At 32.9% G+C, this 22,386-nt stretch overlaps 3 protein-coding genes across 5 annotated transcripts; 2 read left to right on the top strand and 1 right to left on the bottom strand.

Annotated features, from left to right (window-relative positions):
* LOC107618786 (rRNA-processing protein EFG1-like) lies at positions 4,597–7,706 on the top strand. Its single transcript, XM_016320979.2, has 2 exons — positions 4,597–5,863; positions 7,052–7,706. The coding sequence occupies exons 1-2, from the start codon at positions 4,915–4,917 to the stop codon at positions 7,408–7,410; spliced, it is 1,308 nt and encodes a 435-aa protein (XP_016176465.1). The 5' UTR covers positions 4,597–4,914; the 3' UTR covers positions 7,411–7,706.
* On the top strand, positions 8,616–12,177 carry LOC107618930. 3 transcript variants are annotated; one of them, XM_016321153.2, is made up of 4 exons: positions 8,616–8,888; positions 9,317–9,466; positions 9,572–9,648; positions 10,632–12,177. In XM_016321153.2, exons 2-4 carry the CDS (start codon positions 9,381–9,383, stop codon positions 11,423–11,425), a joined length of 957 nt encoding a protein of 318 aa, XP_016176639.1. In that variant the 5' UTR covers positions 8,616–8,888; positions 9,317–9,380; the 3' UTR covers positions 11,426–12,177. The 3 variants fall into 3 exon arrangements, with proteins under 3 accessions (XP_016176639.1, XP_020972760.1, XP_020972757.1); XM_021117101.1 differs by lacking the exon at positions 9,572–9,648 and having other exon boundaries at positions 8,617–8,888; XM_021117098.1 differs by lacking the exon at positions 8,616–8,888 and having other exon boundaries at positions 9,326–9,470.
* On the bottom strand, positions 11,967–16,860 carry LOC107645725 (cation/H(+) antiporter 15-like). Its single transcript, XM_016349812.2, has 2 exons — positions 15,767–16,860; positions 11,967–14,877 (listed from the first exon to the last, which is right to left on the bottom strand). The coding sequence occupies exons 1-2, from the start codon at positions 16,775–16,777 to the stop codon at positions 13,606–13,608; spliced, it is 2,283 nt and encodes a 760-aa protein (XP_016205298.2). The 5' UTR covers positions 16,778–16,860; the 3' UTR covers positions 11,967–13,605.

A 22,386-nucleotide genomic window follows, 5' to 3' on the forward strand; every position in this document is an offset into this window, starting at 1 on the left:
TTATTTGTCCTTTTCTCTTCGTTTTAAAAGAGAGATGACCGACTCTGATCTTTGTCCAAAATACAATTTGAAAAAATACTGATCATTGTCTTAGATTCTGTCCGAAGGCTTTACAAATTTGGGAGAGCCTTAGATTTAATTGTTTTTCTTGAAAACTAGTTTGGATTTTTGTAGTTGGGTGATAAAGAAATAAAAGAATAAACAAGACAATAATTGAAATTGAATAGAAAAATTGTAATTGAAATAATTATAAAAAAGATAGGTTGAAATTGAATACAAAGAGAATCATTCTACTCTCTATCCAATTTTTTGACGCAATAAGAAAGGGACTCATCAACCTAACTTGCCAACGTTATAGTTTGATAATTGAATCGAAGGGACTCCGCAACCTTCTATTCAATTCTCCGATGCAATAAGAGATGGACTCCTCAACCTCAATTGTCTACATCATGGTTTTATCACGAAACCTAAAAAGAGGTTTTCAAACCCTTAAATCATTCTATATTGCGACTATCCTAGTTTATGAGGTATTTATAACCTCTTATTAAGTTAAAATATAGAAAACCCTAAGTCTACAAACATAAAGCCCAGTTTAGTAATTAAATAAGTAAAATCAAAATACATCAAAAGAAAACATTCTAAAAATGTAAACTAATATCTTCTAAACACTTGAATTCTTCATATCACGAACATTTGAAGCACGTATCATTCTCCTCCTCTTCAAAAAAGATTCGTCATCGAATCTTGTAAGTAGAAAAATAGTATATGAAAATGACAATAATTACAAGAAAGATAATTTGGGAGAGCCTTAGATTTAATTATTTTTCTTGGGAACTAGTTTGGATTTTCGTAGTTGGGTGATAAAGAAATAAAAGGATAAACAAGATAAGAATTGAAATTGAAATTGAATAGAAAAGATAAATTGTAATTGAAATAAAAACAAAAAGGATAGGTTGAAATTGAGTACAAAGAGAATCACTCTACTTCCTACCCAATTTCTTGACGCAAGAAGAAAGGGACTCATCAACCTAACTTGTCAACACCATAGTTTGAGAATTGAATCGAAGGGACCTCAACCTTCTACTAAATTCTCCGATGCAACAAGAGAGGAGCTTCTCAACCTCAATTGTCTACATCATGGTTTCCTCACGAAACCAAAAAAAGGGTTTTTAAACCTCTAAATCATTTTGTATTGCGACTATCCTAATTTACGAGGTATTTATAATCTCTTATTACATTAAAATATAGAAAATCCTAAACCCAAAAAAATAAGGCCAAATCTAGTAATTAAATAAGCAAAATCAAAATACATCAAATGAAAACATTCTAAAAATATAAAATAATATCTTCTAAATAACACTTGAATTCTTCATATCACACAAATTTGAAGCACGTATCATTAGGCCTTCAAATTGTCTAAGGATCATGAATTATTTTTTTAGTACTGCTACACATACAAGTCTTTTTGGCATACAAATCATACAACTTAACCCAAATCCAACAAAATCTACTTTCATAACGCGCGCGTAAAAATCACGTTCCTTTTTATATCTCGCGTTCTTCCTCCTCTTCCTTCTTCTTCTCCTTCTTCTTTGCGTTTTTCTCCTTTTTCTTCGTGTGTTTCATCTTCATCGTCGTTTTTTTATTACTATTGTTGTTGCTGCATTTTTTTTCCTCCTCCTCTTTCTATTGATTTTGCAATATTATGTATTTTTTTTATTTTTCCTCCCGAAAAAAATTATGAGAATATGAAATAAGAAGAAGAAGAAGCAACAGAAGATGAGGAGGAGGACGAGAAAAAGTTTTGAATTATGCAGAACTTATCAGCATACATACACCGAAAATTCTTAAACAATACATTCAAATATCTTCGTGTTACACCCAAATTTGCTACAAATACAGAAAAATGTTCCTTCTAATGCTGCATTTTATCTTCTTCTTTTTTCCTTATTTCTTTCTTTTTTTTAGTTGAATGAATGTAAGTTCATCCTCTTCCAAGTAATTTTGCATCATTATATGTTTCTTCTTCTTCTTTGTTTGATTTTTTTGTTTTTATTCTTGTTATTTTATTCTTATTAAGAGAGTAAAACAAGAAGAAACTTGAGAAGGAAAAACAAAAAAGAAAATATGAATAAGAAAAAAAAAGAAGAAAAAGATGGTGATGATGAAAAAATAAAAGAAGCAGCAGAAGATGAGGAGGAGGAAAATGAAGAGTTTTGAATTATGTAGAACTTATCAACACACATACACCAAAAATTCTTAAACAATACACTCAAATATCTTCGTGTTACACCCAAATATCTTCGTGTTACGCCTAAATTTGCTGCAAATACAAAAAAAATATTTCCTCTAATGCTACGTTTTTTTCTTCTTCTTTTTTTCCTTATTTTTTTCTTTCTTTTAGTTGAATTAATATAAGTTCATCATTTTTCAAGTAATTTTGTACCATTATTTATTTCTTCTTCTTCTTTGTTTGATTTTTTTGTTTTTATTCTTGTTAAGAGAATAAAACAAGAAGAAATTTGAGAAGATAAAATAAGAAAAAAATGATGAATAAGAAAAAAAACAAGAAAATGATGATGATTATGAAAAAAAAGAAGAAGAAGTATCAGAAGATGAGGAGGAAGAAGAAAAATTATTTTGAATTATGCAGAATTTATTAGCACACATACACCGAAAATTCTTAAACAATACACTCAAATATCTTCGTATTACACCTAAATTTGCTGCAAATATAAAAAAAATGTTTTCTCTAATGCAGAACTTTTACATTACATTCAATTCAAACCATCAACGATGAACAACAATTTTCACAAACAAAAACAATAATCAATTTCATTCTTGAACTTGAATTATTCATTATCTTCAATAACGAGATAACTAATGATGAAGGAGAAGGAGGAAAAGGAAGGAGGAAAAGAAATTCCAATAAAAAAAAGAAGGAAAAAAGAAAGAGATGGTGTTGGCGACGACGATAACGAAAGAAAAAAATAACGAAGAAGAAGAATGTACAGTAATGATACGAAAAAAACGTGCGTGCGTGAATATAAATAATTTGTATAAAAAAATAATTTGTATATAAAGAATAATACTTATTTTTTACTGTTGGATTTTGGTTGGTTTGGAAGCACCAAAATAATTATGTTTTCAATTCTAATAACCCTTGAAACAAGAAAAATGTAATTTATCTTGTACGTACGTAACTCAACTCAGTGATTTTCTTCTACTTCAAATCGGTCAAAAGAATTTGATTCCCTCTTCTCTTTTGAGTGTATAACAACCCTCCTTTAAATATGACAAAAGTAAATTACGATGCAAGCTTGAGAATTGAGGACCATCTTTGGAGGGTGTAAATCTCTAATTTGAAAAAAATTGGACATTATTAGGCCATTTGGGCTCTATTAGTTGTGATTGCATTTTTAGAGGTGAGCTTTTTAGGATTTTTTTATTTTTATAAATTAAATAAATATAATAATTACTCCTCCCTTAAAATATTTATAAAGGAGATAAGACTTATGCATGAGACACGTATTTATCTTGTTTACACCGTAAACGAGATATATGTATTTTTTTAAATAAAATTTGAAAATAATAAAAAATATTAATAATATCAATAATTCAAACTTTTGTCATGCAATTAGTACATAAAAAAGTTAGTAGAAGAGATTAAAATGGATATGTTTGATTAATTTTAGTCCATTTTAAATGATAGGGATTAACATGTTTATTTGAAAACTATTAAACTGCCCACTATTAACACGGTTACTTCTTTTCTAACTATCCACGGTTTAAAATTTTAAAATATAATTTAAATACACGTGATTTATTTAATGACCTAAGTAATACATATCATTACTCTATTGGTATATAATATAAAATTTTTTTTACTTAAATTATATTTTAAATTTTTATGTACTCATATGCAACAAATAAAATTTATATGTACTCCCGTATAACAAACGAAAAAAAATAAGTGAATACGGAAGAAATAAATATATTAATAATGTATAGTTAAAAATAAAAAATCCGAGCTTTTTACTATTTAGTGCGGTCTTTTATTAGTTTAAAAATATAATGGTAAGAATGTCATCTGTAAAATGGTTGGTTTAAAAATTTTTCTTTTAGACCAGTAAGTATTGGTTTGGATTAGTTTTTTTAACGAAAAAAGTTTTTTTTTTAAATAAAATATTTTTATTTAATTTAAAATCTCCTAAAAAACATTCTTGGTGTTCAGAGAATATAAATACTTGTTCATGAAAATTAGAGATACTTTCAAGAAATTGCATTGCAAATGAAATGCATATTCTACGCATTGCAATGCAAATGCCACTGTAAATCTTATTGACAAACCAAACTGCTTGGAATTGTATTTCTCAAATGGAGTGACTTTATTCTTAAAATGAATTAGGCATAATTATCTAATTAAAAAATCTCATTCTCCTTAATTTTCTTTCCTGTTATTCAGAAAAAATCAAAAAAGAAAAAAAAAAATCTTGTTATCAATATATCCGAGACACAGAAAAGAAAAGGAAAAATGCAATCAAGAAAAAAGATTGTGTAAACTGTAAAGTAGTGGAAAAGATTAGTAAACGATGACTTATTGACTTCATCCCAATCTAAATGCGTAGTTTTAGCATGCAATTTTAGTAATCACTGATCAGTAATCAGGGATCAACAGTCACCTTCCCACTATTTCCATTTCTCAGTTGCCAGCTCCCTTTCACAAGCGTCTTTTTGAGCGCCATGAAATAAAATTGAAACATTTCTCCACCACCACCACCTCCACGACGATTAACCTCCCTGCTAATTCTCAATACATTTATTTTCTTAGGTTTACAACACACTCTCATTCTCTCTCTCTCTCTCTTTCTCTGTTTTTCTTTTTCAAGCTTCGTCATTTTCCCAGGTTTCCACATGTCCCTCCGTTCGCAAACCCCCAAAACCGTTCCCGTCTCACTGCGAGGGGCTTCGGCTGCTCACACCAACCAAAATGAAACTACCATCCCCAGCCTCGTGTCCGAGTTGCGAGCCACCTTCCTCACTCGTGATTTTGACCGAGTCGAACGCGCCTTGCTTGAGAGGGAATCACGCCTCGTCGCCGCGATTCAAGAGAAGGATCAGGAAATTGCGTCCCTAAAAGTGAAAGACAGTATCCACAGCTTGGATAAGTTGAACCTCGAATCACAGCTCAAGGAGTTCAGAAATGGAGGATCAAAGGTCCTCGTTGAGGTTAAGAAGGAGGAGAATGTTGATTCTGATACGAGCGGTGCTGGAAAGTGCATGCATTGTTTGGAGATGGAGAACGAATTGGAAAAAGAAAAGGGTGTGAGTGAGGCTCTTAGGGATAGGAACATGCAGTTGGAATTTGAAAAGTCTGAGCTCTTGGAAGAGAAGAAGAAATGGGATGATCAGAGATGTGTTGTTGACGATCTTAAGAAAAGGAACATCGAATTGGAAGCTGAAAAGTGTGGGTTATTGGAGGAGAAGAAGAAATGGGATGATGCTAAGGGTGGGATTGATGGGTTGAGGGAGGAGGAGAGACATGGTGCCGATGAGGCATCGGTTGAGTATTGGAAGAGGAAGTTCGTTGAATTGAGTGAGAGGGTTTCGAGGTTGGAGAGAGAGACTGCAGAGGATGAGGATGATGATGATGATGATGATGATGATGATGATGGAGGTGATGATGATGATGGAGGTGGTGGTGGTGGCGGCGATGATGGTGATAGGAGCAACATTGAAGAGAATAAAACGGATGTTGAGAAAGATGTTGTGGAAAGGAACGAAAATGTTGGTCTTTCTTCAAGGGATTCGGCTACACTAATCATACCAAGCAAAAATGGTGCTGGTGTTACTGCTGCTTCAGGTAATTGGATATATAATCTTGATTTTAATTGGAAATTAACTGAATTGGTAGAACTGGATGGAGTGCATGTAATTTGCAAAGCTTTGTGGATAGTGTATGGTATAATTTATAGGAAGAATCTATTTGTATATCTTTTTTTTTTCCTTGAAAAAAATGGTGGAAAATTTTACTAAAGGAAGTTGAGAACCTTGTGGGGTATAAAATCTGAGGATCAAAATTGAGTGTTCATATAGCGATACTAATTTTTTGTGTGAGGTTTAGGTCATGACTCTGATTTGTTTTGTAAAAAGTAAAACAATGGCGTTTTTGGTGATTGATTTTGTCAATATGAAACATAGAACTATATCAATTGGTGATTGTATTTTCTTTTGTATTTTGGGAATTTCATGTTGAGATAGTTCAAAGAAGGGAAAGTAAAAGTAAAGGGAAGGTTTAGATATTAAGGAAGGAGAGTTTAGTTAATTATTTGCATCATGGTTCTTTTGATATTAGATGAGAATCAAAGTTTGCATTTTTGTTTTGGAGGTAAGCTTATGCTGGTGTCTTCAGTTGGGTTAGACCTTTGTAACCATTTTTGTTGTATACTGCTTTTTCTGTTAGGCATGTTATTGAGTGCATGATATCCACATTTGCTTGAATCAGATATGGCATTACCTTCTATTCCATGGCATTAACATTTGCATTCAGTTTAAATCTTTTTGGAAGTTCATTTACTGTGATTATGATGAAATTACAAGTTCCAATATTTTCTGGTTGGCCACTTAGATTTTGTGAATTTTGTTTAACGCAGAGTTTTTGTCGGTGATCAATGTAGCATTAATCTCATTAGTAGATCAATCCATTTTGTGTTAGAACTGGTATCACATAGGGATAATGAATTAAGCCATAACCGAATTGAGCAGAGGATATGAAACATGCAACTGGTTTCTGTTTTATTTGAGTCATGTTGCCTTAAGTACTTTCGTTATGTTAAAGAAATGCCTATTCTCATATGCATGTCTAACTATGGTGGAAAGTGGAACTAAATGTGCTCAATTACCAAATTAACTAGATGCTGGATCTTCATGAATTCTGTAATAATAAATTAACAATTTGGCTTCAGAGTATTTCTTTTCATTTTCATAGCTTGCATATTCTGTTGGCAAATGTAATATCATGGCACTCTAACATATATCACTTTGTTTCCAGCAAAGGGAAGTTTGGGGACGGCAGGTTTCATCTACATAGACAGTGATGAAGATGAGTGCAATTCACAGCGAACATTGCAGAGGAAAGACACTAAGCCGAAGGTTATGGCGGATAATGAGATTCCGAGTTCTTCAGGTGCTGTCAAGCGAAAGCAGCGTCCAAGTGCTTCTATAAGTGATGTCGGTAGGAACAACGACGTCTTGGATGGCTCAGATTGTGATACTGCCAGTAACAGTTGCAGTTCTTCTGGTTCATTATATGATATGGATCAGCTTCCTTTGAGTTCACTTACAAGTAAAAAGAGAATGAGAACTGAGCCAGACACTCTTTTGGTTCGAACTCTTCACCAAAGTAAGTGACAAGCGTGTGCATAAGAAATATATGTAGGAAATATTGAATGTCTTGAATACATTCGCTTTTGCTGGGCATTTCGTGTTTTGTCTATATCAAAATGTAATGAAACGACCCCTTTGAAAAGAAAATGTCCAAAAGTACTTAATTTTGTTTCAATTTTAATAGCCTTCCCCTAGTCTCTTAGATCAATTCTTCTGGGAAAGCAAGAACTATATTTTCCACTATATGAGTATATGTTGCTTAAGATGTAGTCATGTAGATTATTTTATTTTTTGTTACATGAAGATCTATATTTTCTTCATAGGATTTCGATATAGTTATTGATCATATGCTTTATTATTTAGTGTCTTTCTCTTTCTTAAACATGGACGAGTATTTATCACTTCACTTCACAAGCTATCTTGTTGAAGATCTTATACTAAAGTATCTAGTCATAGATGTAAAAACAACTTAAAAAACCACCTCCTTGATGTTCTAGTCTGTTTCTGATGTGATAGCTAAAAGCTTACATTTATAATGATCTCATACTAGTTTGCAAGTGCTTTTCATTGAGAACCCATGTTTTCTTGCCCCATTGTGAACTGAGTTCATAATTCATTTATGCGTTTTATACTAACAAATTTATATCCTTATGTGATATTTTTAAGTTATTTAACGTTAACGTTAAAAAGTTAACCGCAAAAATATCATTAAAATATTTTCAAATGGTACAGAATAAGCAAAAAATATAAATTCTTTATAAGCAAATTGTTAGTGTATTTGATTCGAAATTTTGTAAGAGTGGTTATATAATTAATTAATTATTTAGAAAGCACATACAAAAACCAGAACTAAAATTTGATCTTTATATTTTTTTTATCATTTTTAAAAATGTTTTTGACCATTCACAAAAAATTGCAAAAAAATATTTACTTAATATAAAATTACCAAAGTATAAAGATAAAAATATTTTTTTTATCATAGTTACGAAAAAATAAAAAATCACATCAAAATTCAACTTCTAGAGTTTTATTTGAGAATATAACTTAACGATTTAATATTTTTCTTGATTTTTAAATTATTTTAAGATTATTTGGAGAGTTATTTTTTGTCTCCAATTTGATAATTGGTGACATTTTTGTGGTTTACTCTCATTTTTTTTATTGAACCAAATCACACCAAACCGAACCGGACCAAACCGCCAATACAAATGAAATGAATATCCTATCCCATGACCGATCCCCCTGCATAAACCCAAGCAGTAACACACACAAACCTGGTGATTTTCAATCTGCTGAACAGTGTTCGCTCTCTCAATCATTGAGTCAAGAGTATTTGTGCATGAAAACAGCTTTACATTGAACCACAACTACGGAGTTATATTTAGCTTGCAAAATTTCGAACTACTTAATGATAAATTTCAATGCTTTTCATTGATAGGAGGGGGATATTCTAATTACCATCCTTTCCAACTACATGGTAGACCTTGACTTGTTTGTGCCGGGTGAGTTATTTGCTCCAATCATTCTGATTCCTCTTTGTTTTTTCCTTGCCCTTCGTTTTCCCAGTTCGCTTTGTTTGCCGTTGATTATTACTCACGCTTCCTTGTCTCTGTCTTTATTATTGTTTTTGGTTTTAATTTCTATGCCCTCAAACTGTTTGATGAAATGCCACATTTATGCTTCCAAATAACGATGGGTCTGGTGAGTGATAGAATGCACTCATGTTTTCCCTTCCTTTTGATGCCTTGCGAATATCTAGCTCAGTGATGTTGATTGTTCTTCTAGAATTAACTAATTTTATTTATTCATTTATTTTTAAAAAGAAAAAAGTTGTAAGAATATTGTAGTTTGGTATGCTTGAGACCTATGTATATATAGCACCAAATTGTGTAGTAGAGTAACAGAAATTGTTAATTTTTGTTAACATCAGGAGAAGCATTATTAAGAACTTGGAAAAAGAGGTGGTAATGCTTTAGAGCAGTTAGTTTGTTCCGATGGGGTGGAGATCAAGATCCTACACTGGCCTCTTTCTGTCAGTAGTAAGGGTTGCGAAGTCACATTCGGTGCCAGTCTCTCAAAAGTGGGTATTATTCTGACTTTTTTTATGGATAATTGTTTATATATTTGTGTTTTGGTGAAATATTGGTTGAATGTCACATATGTGTTGCTCTTTTGGTCTTTCCAGGTCCAAAGTATTTTATTATTCAGCTCCGGGTGTTTTAAAAGGTTGTTTTAGTAATGGCTATGTGATGAATTTTCAAGGTTAGATTCACAATCTCCCACTGATAAAATTCTTAATTCCCGTTCACTTCGACTGGATGGCAGTAGTTAATTACTATATGTAGCAATTTGTATATTCATGATTAAATTTTTGAAAGAATGTAGAAGTTCTGGCTTACAATTTTTAAATTTATATTTGGAGGATCACTAACTAAATGCTTCTTTATTTTCTTCAGTTTTAGAATTTTGTGATTAAGAACATATCTCATTGATTTCCATGGAAGATTTGCATTATTTTGCTATATATTGTGCATCTTTTAAGGTTTTATCTTTTGGTAGAAAGTCGATAAATTGCAGACTAAATTCAGGTCTTGTGCAAACATAACAAATAAAAAGGGACTGCCCTAAAACATTGATTTTCTTTTCTTTACTTCACTGAAATTGGTTAGAAGGCTCAATTTGATCTCGAACTTGTTTAAATGACCTACTAAGTCACTAGCAAATGTTGAAGAGCTTCTTAATTCTTGACTATAAGTTATTATTGAAAGTTCCAATAATAGCTTATAGTAACTATGTAAGAGTGACAGAGAGATAATAGATAATACTGTATGCATTTATATACTATTTTCTTTGGCAACGTGTCTACCATATTTAATGATAGAAATCCCAAATAATTTGTAAGCAGGATTAAACTTGATCCCTTGCGTAGGAATTTGTTTTCCTCCTCAGACCATGATATTAACATGTCCCAAAATAAAAGATGACAAAGCATGAATATCCATATATATATATATATTCCTTTTGTGTTATGGAAAACAAAGACAAATAATTCCTCAAGAGGGGTCCTCCTTGGACCTTGATACTGGTTCTGGTTGTACTATGATTAGATGAGATTTTATGAAAAATGAAATGAGTTTCTTTTTTTATCCATGATTATTTATTTATTTATTATTCTTTTTTGTTGTGTTACATTGATAAATCTATTCATTACTTTGTTCTGTTTAACTAATTATCTGTATTTCCAGCAATTAGAACATATGCTCGAGGTGGACACAAAGGTTATGATCTCTTTAGCAGCAGAAAACCAGGGAGTGCAGATTTCAGGAAAGCCTGGGCGAAGGAGATGGATGAAGATAACACTCTATGGACAGGAAGCGAAGATGAAACTGATGAAGAAAAGGACTCAAAGAGTCATCTTGATAAAGAGATTAGGAAGGCAAGACAGCAAGCTAAAGAACATGCAGATCTGATCGATGCCGATGACAGTGATGAGTTAAGAAGTGTTTGGTCTGACACCGATGAAGAGAAGACGCTGTGGACTGGTGATGAAATGGACAGTGATGATGACATTCCTACAGAAGCTTATCCAAATGAAAAAAGTGATAAGTACATAGATAAATTGTTTGAGTTTGATGAAATGCCGAAATATAGAACCATCTCAGAGATGTTGAAAGCCGAACAAGAACCGGAGGAGTTGTCACCAGGAAAGCAAGCTCGGAAGATTGCTGTTGAGAATGCTCTCAAGAAACTAAAGAAAGGTCCAGATGGGAGGTACACCAATGTATGGGAAGCAATGAGTGACTTGGACATTCTTATTGGAGCATTTGAGAATGTTGTTTCAGGTCCAGAGTATGCAGAGCTTCGACAAGGAGGGCGTAAACAATTGAATATGCAGTTTTTCAAGGACATACAAGCACGTATGAGAGATCCAAATTACAAATTCTCACCTGAGTTGAAATTGAGACCAAAGAGTAAACTGGTCCCGAGAAAAAAATGGCAAAAAGCACAGGCTAGAAGGAGAAAAGCACAAAAGAGGTAAAAGCCAATGGGCTTACATTCTAGTTTACCTTTGTACTACTTATGCTACTTTTTTAAGGTAGTGTTTGTTTCCAGAGAGTGGGATTGGGACTTAGTATTGTTTTTGGTGACCCAAGACTAGAACTAAAATTTTAGTCCTAGAACACAAAATTCTCTTTAGTACCTCCAAAAAATGGGAACGCAGGGGGTTGAAATTTTTGGGAATGGAGATAGAAACTTTAATAACATTTCCTCTCAAAAATACTCTTATTTAACTTTTCAAATTCCAAATCTACTTTTTAATCTCCATTTATGTTAAACTAAATATAATATGGAGACAAAACTCAGTTCAGTACATTTTACATCAAACACAGTGCAAAGACTTAATTTAGTCTCTGTTTTTGAGTCTCAGTTTCCCTTCCAAACGTAGCCTAATAGATTAGAATACAAGAACAACAAAGGCTTATCCTATTAGGGTTGTTTCTGAGTTGGGGTTTTACAGGAAAAAGGGAAGGAAAGAAAAGGCTTATAGTGTTAAACTTTAAATTTTTTACATTACAATCCCCTTCTTTTCCTACTCTTCCCATCCCTCCAAAATGCCAGCTCGCAAACATAACTTAGGCAGGGTCGGCTACATAATTAAATGCATAGTTTAGTCAATTTATAGTTAAACCTTTTTTATATTGGATGAGAATGATGTATTCCAATGTATTAGATATTTCACTATTTAATCCATGCGTGAATATTCTTAGTGTATATATATACAGTGATGCAGAATTCTAGTAGTCATATTTAGTATGTATTATGTGTTTATTTGATTAGTCTTGAAGTCATGTCTCTCTTAGTTTTTAGCTCTTTGGAGTATATAATTTTATGGTTTCCAATGCTATGAAATTGAAATTCTAACCTATAGTACCGATGCTAGGAAAAGTATGCAGTCAAAACTGAAACAAATGTTAGTAGTGTGCCTAGTCTAGACTATAGCAAATGTCTAGGATAATAATTGATGTATTCTACTATACTAAGGATTTTTATTAATAGCAGCTTATAAATAAATTATTTTGTGTTTGAATATTTAGTTATAGAAGTACTTATTTTAAAGTTGTAGCGTTTGGATAAATAACTAAAAAAATACAATTTTTTTATACAAGAAAATAGATATTAAAATAGCGATGATAACAAATACTTTTCAATATTGAATGTTGATTTTACCTAACCTAGTCACTAAGATTACAATCGATTAGGCAATTGATTTTTTATTTGTTCTCTTATTAGTTCCATTTTTCTAGCGCTTTCAGCATTCGGTACTAGAAACTGGTTTTTCTACTTCACCTCACCCATAACGGTGTTCTTATATGTGGTGAATAGTAACAAAATTCTAATTCACAATAATCTTGATGGCAATGTCAAAGAAATTATTGTGTAGTTAGTATTTGTTGTTTTATTCTGTATAATATGGTAGGTGAAAATGAAAACAAATGTAAAATATGTGTCAATGTATATTTTGTTGCTGTTTTTTTTTTTTCGCTCCTGTTAGAACTCCCTCCTCCTTTATTGGGATCAAGAACTTGCTATAACTAACTATAAAAATAATAGCAAGCTATATAAAAATAAAATCACATGTGAAAAAATAAAATTAAAATTGAGATTTTATACCACACACAATATTAAATACAAATTTAATAATAAAAATAGTGGTAAAATGATAAAAAAAAATACCGGAGGGTCAATATTTTCAGCAAATGAATCATTACGTGAAAATGGTGGTGGAAGGCCAGTATTTCGAGTAGAAACAGAGAACATTTTTTACGGAAGTGATATAATGACTCATCGAGAAGAAGTAATATATTTCTACTTCTTAAAAAAGCTGTGAATTAATTTTTCGGAATAATTCAAAAGTAAAAAAAATAAAAAATAGCTTCTGTTATCTCCTAAACGTGCTCTAAATATATTAGGTGCATTTGGTAATTGTTGAACACAAATCATTTGGAGTGAAATAAAATTTCAATAAAAACAAATCAATTAGTAAGTCAGTATTTACTTAGATTTTGCTCTAAAAATTGTATGGTCATGCATGTAAGCAAGAAACTGGGTTGGTTTGTATACATGCTTAGTAGTACAAGCAATTAGTCCACACAATTCAATCTCTCTCACTTCCAAATTAGAATTCAGAACCTATACATACTTGATGTTATTCTTTCTTCAAAACATTCTACTTAATGATCTTGTCCTTGAAGGTGGTTTGCAAATATGAGGATGACAATTAGGGTTGTTCTCATAATTTTTACCAAATTCCATTCCCCCATACCCATATTGCTGTACAACAAGCACAGAAGAGTAGGAACCAAAGCTATTTGATGCCACTAAGTCCCCAATAACACCTAGTTCAGGGAAATCAGTCCAATCCAACATTTCGGACAACACCCTTGAGTGCCTACCTTTCCCTTGTCCCAAAACATATAAATCATAACGCTTTTGATCAAATTCATTAACCACTCTAGGGATATCATCATCACTTTCCACATATCTCTCTTCATACTTTATTGTATCCTTATTGTTCACTCCCATAATCCTAAAATTATTCACACAGCTATCATCCAACTCTCGTTCCTTATTCTTATCTAGCACTGCTGATAGTAGTTCCTCATGGCCAGATTCCTTTTTTTGATCCTCCATTGCAGCTTTGCCACACAAAATAATCCTCACCATACTGAGTTGTATCCTATGGTGTCCTGCCATCCTCCACGCAATAGCCAAGGCTTCGCGATCATCAGGACCCCCAATGAATAACATGATGATGTGCAAATTGGCATTCAACAATGAATTAAGGCCGCGATCAACGAAGAGCCCCACGGAGCATGGCGCATCTTTCATCACATTCTGGTTTATCTCGCCAAACACCTCTTTAGTTACCTCTAAGTTGCCTTCGGAGCTCCAGTGCTTGTGAAAAGGAAGGAGAACCAATGATGCTTGTTTCTCCATTGCTAGATTGTATATGTCACGGTTAATTGTCGCGAAAGGTGACATGATCATGCTGGTTTCAGCATGGTTGCCGCTATGCACTTGTGCAAAGAAATGGATATGACTTGCTATCGTTTCCATGTCCTCAAATGATTGTGATTGTGATTGTGATTGTGAGAATCCGAGCGAGCTTTGATGCTCGAGCTGAGCAGAGACAAGGCTAGTGACACGACCTTTGAGCTCAACGAGTTGAACTGCTGTCACTCGCAAAGAGGAGACACTGATACCACTTAAGGCTTCTAGGATATTCACCATTCCGCTGGCATGGCGAGGATTGTGCACACAAACCAAGATTCGAACTTCTGTTTGAAACCCTAGGTTTTGTATGGTCCTTAGCATGTTCATCCTATAGGCCGTTTTTGGCCTGTAAATGACGTTGATTATTGGAGACACCATGAAAGTCATTATCAGAATAGTAAGCGTCATGATTGAGAATGCGTACGCACTTATAAGCTGAAATGGGGAAAAAAGAATAAATGCATCAGTGTATTGATCAATAGAAAGTGAAAGTCTTATAAAAATATAAAAAATGATAAAAATAAGTGTCATTTCTAAAGTATACTGCTATTTAAATATGACCATGATAATAGAAAGTGATAAAATTATCTCTATCTAGTTTCAAATAACTAAAATAGTAATGGGAGATATAATTTATCTGATATAGAGGAGAAGACAAACTATGAAGTATTTACAGAGCACATTAATCTTTTATGCTCTCGCCATTAATCAAGTGGCGTTTTAGATGAACATACAAGATAACAATGAGTTGATGATATTATTAAGTGTGTTATATGGGATAATCCAGATTTAGATATTGTCACATCCAATATCAGTATTTGTAGGTCTTTGGCGTCATTAAATGAAATGGATTAATTTTTATTACAACTGTGATTCCATATATTTGAAACATTAATCTCAGATACCATTTGTCATTTATACATTGAGGGATTTAGACAAAAAACCACAAGAGTTATATATATACTTAGAATAAACTACCGTTTTTTACTATAAAAGATTTAAGCACTGAAAATTTTAATAATAAAAGATATAAATTGACTTGAGATCTATTAAAAAATAGATGAGTTCAACAAATTAATTTAAAATAGATCATTGGTTGGGTAGTTTTGTCAAATGATTTGGATAGTTTTGTTGAACTAGCTCAATTATCAAAATGAATCAGTTTATAGTTTTCATGATTAGAGTCATTAATATTTGAATTTTTCATGATAAGAAACAATAATTTATAGTCTAAGTTATTCAAACTATGTCCAACAATACTATATATACTCAAGATTAGATGAACAGAAAAAATATAGAGCATTTTTCTAATCAATTTAACCACCTTATTATCCCATGCAATGTTGAGCACTATGAGTGACAAGACGCCTTTGGTGTTCATAAGCAACCCAAAAGCCAAACTCTCTCTGAAAGGCATACCATAATAGCGAGTAACTGCAAATGTTGTAACAATCTTTGTGAAGATAGACAAGATCACTATAACAATAAAACCCAAATCTACAGTCTGCAAAACCTTAACTATATTGCACCTCAAGCCACCACTGAAAAAGAACAAGGGTGCTAAGTATCTAGATCCAAAATCATCCGATCTCTCCATCAACATCTCGGTGAAGCTTCCTCGTGGAATGGCAAGTCCGTAAATCAACGCCCCGACGAGGGGATTCACGCCGAGGATGTCGGTAAGCCCCGTGCAAGCGAAAAGCCCCATGATCACAAATGACAACTGGTAATTGGTCCAGTCATGCTTGTTTGGTTTCTTGGCCACTATCTTCTCTAGCAAAGGGCGTAACACAAAGTGGCTTAAGAGAATAAAAGCTATGACACATAGCATTGAGAAAATTGCTCTATAACCATTAACAAGAAATGGAAACACCAATGCAAACATAATCCAGTTATAGAAGTCATTGTGTGTTGCTACTGTTAATGCCAATTTTCCAAGCCTAGTGTAGAGAAGTTTAAGGTCCACAAGAATGTTAGCAAGAACAGGGAACCCTGTGATACTAAGAACCATAGACCATATAAAATAGCATTGGGGTCTATTATACTCGTATGTTTCAACATAATTTTTTAAGAATTTCTTGTCCACTATTATTACCAAAGAATAAATTCCAGTTCCCAATATCATTGGAATCAGAGTGCTGCAAATTGCAATTATTGTGGGCTTCTTAGGTGCTCTTAAAACAAAATCTAAGTTCATCTCAAGCCCAGCCATGAAGACATAGAAGATGAGACCCACTTGTGCTATGGTTGAAACAGCAACTAGAATCTGTATAGGGAGAAAATCTTGAAATAACTTATTACTCCCTCCCAATTGAAATATTGAACTTAGCAACATACCTGCCTATTGCAATAAAATATAAATTAGTTTGGCCTAAATAGTAGAAGGCAAATAAGGTTTTTTCTTTTCTTTTCTCTTTACAATGGAAAAAAAAATTATGTAGTGATACAAATGCATTAGGGTTTTTAGGTGGATACATGCTATAATGTCAATGCTGTGGTTGTTATAGTGGCTATGTTACCTTAAAAACTGTTATACTAAAATTAAAATAACATCTTTTACTGATAAACAATGTATTTTAATTTAGAAAATAAAAGAAAAAATATTATCAAAATATAATGGTGTTACTTTAATTTTAACAGTATTTGTATAAACTTTTATAGACACTATAGCTATACACACCATAAACTCCACCTTTCTAGTGAATTCAAGTTCTAATTTTTAGTGATAGTATAATAGACACGGAAATAGACATGAATAATGTAAAGCTCATATATTTTTGTCTTAAAAAAAATAAACGTGAAGTTTCTATTGAAAACAAAAAGTTTCTATTTCCTTATCTTTATTTTTCAACTGCTAAACTAAAATATATGTAAAAAGTTGCTACTTCATTATGATTTGTAAATTTCTAACAACATCATATTTTTTTTTGGAAAAGTATAGATAACCAACAAGATTTTTGAACAATGTGTAAACAATGTGAATTAATAGGGTTAAAAGAGTAAATTTAATTAGTAGCATTAATTTAGAGTGTAGTGTATTTTCATTTGATTGGTGGTTATTCATGTTGTTCAAAATTTTCATTGTTCTCCTAGCACTCCCCTTTTTTTTTTCTATGATACTATTATTTAGTGATTTTTGTTATCTGTACCCAAATCTTACTATCAAGATCTAGTCTCATTACTGAAATAAGAAAGATAATAAATGCTAGTTTTTTTTATTGTTGAATTATAAACTCGACCAAAACGGGAAGAAAAGACATAAACAAAGCCTAATATTTTTAAATTCATTTGTTAAATTTCATTAAAATGCATTTGTATTCTCCAATATTTATGTTTCCTTTCCATGGTTTTGTGCTACTCTAATAATGTCACAAAATAAACTAACATGTAATTGAATAATACCCAAAAGAAAATAGAAAATAAAAGAAAATAAGAAGTTGTTATGATGCGACTTACAAGAAGATCAGAAACAAGATGAGGCTGACTTAAGGGTCTGAGGAGGTAGTATACCAAACGCGAGCTAAAAACAACGGTAATGGTTTCATAGATAAATAAAGGTAAATAATTCTTTAACAGGTCCTGTGATTTCCATATGGAATTGGGATAATTCACGGTTTCATTGTAGCAAATTGGAAAACAATCATCATTGTTACCCATAATAACTTCAATTCTGTTGATGTGTTAACTTCTTGTTTTGATGGATTTTGATGACAAGGGAAAAGGAATAAAAGCAATTGAGATGGAAAGTTGTAAGGAAAATTAAATGTAATTGCTTTGTTTCTTTGCTGGAATAAGTTTTCTTGGTACCCTTCTCTTCATCAAGCATGGTGTGTAGATTCCTAATAACTTTCTCTACTTTTGTTTCTCTGTCTCACAAGTTCACAAATCGGTAACTAGTTTTGTTCCTCATTATTTTGTCTATTATTAGAATAGTTCAAGCTAGTTCTTAAAATTAGTTCATTACTATTATTGGGGTTCTAATCTAATTTGTCTTTTTTTTTTTTACCATAAACATAATTATTATTTTCATTTTAAATCACGTGCTGCTAAATTTTCATACGCAATCATTTTAAATTGGTTTTTTATTCATCAGAATTTTAACATCTGCATGTAACTTTTTTTTTCCCGATAGAAATACCAATATAATGAAACCTTTCAAAATAAAGAGAGAGAGAATTGCATATGTTTATTGTTACTATCTCAATATAATAAAGATGATTAATATTGCTATTAATATTATATGTAAAGAGTAATAGAAAAGAGAATTTAGAATACTAATAAAATAAAAGAAGAGAAAAAATTGTAGTAGAAATATAAAGAGAAGAGTATTTGATTGCAACATAAAGAGAGAATTGATTTTATTATTACTTGCTTGTGTCTTATATCCCTCAGATGGCTTCTCTATTTATAAGCCAACGAGGTTTGCTTTTTCAACTTAATTCTTATTGGAAAAGGAATTCAACCGCCCATATTAATGGGCATCTAATGTGATCTTATCACAACACTCCCGCTTAGATGCCCATTTAAAATTATTGCCTCGTTAAAACCTTACTAAAGGAAAATCCTGTGGGAAAAACCTTAGTGAAGGAAAAAGAGTACAATATCCTTTGTGATGGGAACTGCCTCATTAAAAACCTTGTCAAGAAAAATCCAATGGGAAAAAAACTTGACCAAGAAAAAAAGAGTACAATCTCCCCCTCTTGCTGACATTATTTAATGTCTCGAAGTCGGCGCATCCCAATCTCATGTACCAGTCTTTCAAAGGAGGATTTTGGGAGTGACTTTGTGAATAAATCTGCCAGATTGTCACTTGAACGGATCTGTTGGACATCAATTGTCCCTTGATTTTGAAGGTCATGAGTGAAGAAGAATTTTGGAGAAATATGTTTTGTTCTATCACCTTTGATGTATCTACCTTTAAGTTGAGCAATGCATGCTGTATTATCTTCAAACAGGACAGTTGGAGCTATCTTATGATCAATCAGTCCACATGATTGAATGCATATGCAGTTTATGATATGCAAATAAACTGACCAAATAACGCAATGTTATCGCATCCACTACAGGGGAATACGTTTCTTCATAATCTATACCGGGCCTTTGTGAAAAGCCTTGTGCCACAAGTCGGGCTTTATAGCGCACAACTTCATTTTTCTCATTTCGTTTTCTCACAAATACCCATTTGTATTCAACAGGTTTTACATCTGCAGGTGTACGGACTACAGGTCCAAAGACTTCACGTTTTGCAAGTGAGTCTAATTCAGCCTTCATGGTTGCTTCCCATTTTGGCCAATCATTTCTTTGTCGACATTATTCAACTGATCTTGGCTCAAGATCCTTACTTTCATGCATGATATCTAATGCCACATTATATGCAAATATTTCATTGACAATTGTCTTATTTCGGTCCCATTTCTCTCCTGTAAAGACATAATTTATCGAGATCTCGTCATTTTCACAATTTTCAGGTACCTGAACATCTTCTGGCGTTATATCAGAATTTTGGACAACTGCAGGTGTCTCTACTATGTCTTTTTCAACAGAAATATTATTTACCTCTTTTCTTTTTCGAGGATTTTTGTCTTTGGAACCGACAGGCCTGCCACACTTCTGGCGTGAATTTGCTTCAGTGGCTACTTGTCCTACTGGGACATCAATTCGAATTGGGGCATTTTTCACTGGTATATAAGATTTAGTTATCCTCTTTGTATCGGAAAATGCATCAGGAAAATCATTCGCTATTCTTTGCAAATGTATAATCTTTTGAACTTCCAGTTCACATTGCCCTGATCGAGGATCTAAATGCATCAATGATGATGCATTCCAGTTAAGCTCCTTTTCAGGAAGCTTATTCTCTCCCCCTAATGTTGGAAATTTTGATTCATCAAAATGACAATCCGCAAACCGGGCTTTAAATACAACTCCAGTTTGTATCTCAAGATACCTCACTATAGAGGGAGAATCATATCCAACATATATTCCCAATTTTCTTTGGGGTCCCATTTTGGTGCGATTAGGTGGTGCAATGAGAACATATATCGCACACCCAAATATTCTTAAATGGGAAACATTTGGCTGCTTGCCAAAAGCTAATTGCATAGGAGAGAATTGATGATAACTCGTTGGCCTCAAACGAATAAGTGCTGCGGCATGTAAAATAGCATGCCCCCAAACCGAGGTTGGGAGATTTGTTCTCATAAGCAAGGGTCTAGCAATTAATTGGAGGCGCTTAATAAGTGATTCTGCTAACCCATTTTGCATGTGAACATAAGCTACTGGATGTTCAACACTTATTCCATTAGCCATACAATAAGCATCAAAAGCTTGGGAAGTAAATTCACCAGCATTATCAAGACGAATTGCTTTGATTGGATTTTCTGGAAATTGTGCTTTTAATCGAATAATTTGAGCCAATAATCTCGCAAACGCCAGGTTGCGAGAAGATAATAAGCACACATGTGACCATCTCGAAGATGCGTCTATTAGGACCATAAAATATCTAAAAGATCCAGATGGTGGATGAATAGGTCCACATATATCACCTTGAATCCTTTCCAGGAATTCAAGAGACTCAAATCCAATCTTTACTGGTGATGGCCTTAAAATTAACTTTCCTTGAGAACAGCAGCACAACAAAATTCACTAGTTTTAAGAATCTTCTGGTTCTTTAGTGAATGTCCATGAGAGTTTTCAATAATTCTTCTCATCATGGTTGTTCTCGGATGACCCAATCGGTCGTGCCAAGTCATGAATTCATTTGGGCTAATAAACTTCTGGTTTACAGTGGCATGTGATTCAATTGCACTAATCTTGGTATAATACAACCCAGATGAAAGTGAGGGTAATTTCTAATATAACTTTCTTATTTGAATCATGAGTTGTGATACATAAATACTCATGATTTCCCTCATTCATCGTCTCAACATGATATCCATTTCGGCGAATATCTTTGAAACTCAACAAGTTCCTCAGAGACTTGGTAGATAATAGTGCATTATTTATTATAAATTTTGTTCCTCTAGGAAACAAAATTATAGCTCTTCCGGAGCCTTCTATCACATTGCCTGAGCCAATAATTAAATAGCCAATATTTCCTTCAGGGTCCTCAAAGAAATCAGATACATCATAATGAGTGGTGGAATTTTCTGCATCATTTGAAACGAAATTCGACTCTTTTCCCTTATCGTCCTTTTTCAAAGATGCCTGGTAAAGATCAACTAGGTGCCTTGGGGTACGACAGGTACGAGACCAATGGCCCTTTCCACCACAACGGAAACACTTATCCTCTGTTGATTTACTCTGCCCGATATTTCTTTCTCTATCCCACTTCTGGTGAGATCCTCTCTTTTGAACATAATTCTTTTTCCTTCTATAATTTTTCTTGTTATTAAAAGCTTGCCATTTACCTCTTCTGGGGTAATGATTTGCCGCATTTACTTCAGGAAATGGGGCGGCGCCAGCTGGGCGCGCTTCATGATTTTTCAATAACAACTCATTGTTGCGTTTGGCAACAAGAAGGCAAGAAATTAACTCAGAATATTTTTTAAACCCTTTCTCTCGATACTGCTGCTGCAGGAGCACATTCGAGGCATGGAAGGTTGAGAAAGTTTTCTCCAACATATCATGATCAGTTATTTTTTCCCCACACAAATTCATTCGTGAGGTGATTCGAAACATTGCAGAATTATATTCATTTATAGATTTAAAATCTTGTAAACGCAAATGCGTCCATTCATATCGGGCTTGAGGAAGTATCACCGTTTTCTGATGATTATACCTTTCTTCAAGGTCTTTCCAAAGATCTGCAGGATCTTTTAATGTAAGATATTCATTTTTCAATCCTTCGTCAAGATGACGACGAAGAAAAATCATGGCTTTAGCTTTATCCTTCTGGGATGCATTATTTTCAGCCTTAATGGTATCTCCAAGATCCATTGAATCAAG

The sequence above is a fragment of the Arachis ipaensis genome, chromosome B01 (genome assembly GCF_000816755.2).
Source record: "Arachis ipaensis cultivar K30076 chromosome B01, Araip1.1, whole genome shotgun sequence".
Taxonomy (NCBI): domain Eukaryota; kingdom Viridiplantae; phylum Streptophyta; class Magnoliopsida; order Fabales; family Fabaceae; genus Arachis; species Arachis ipaensis.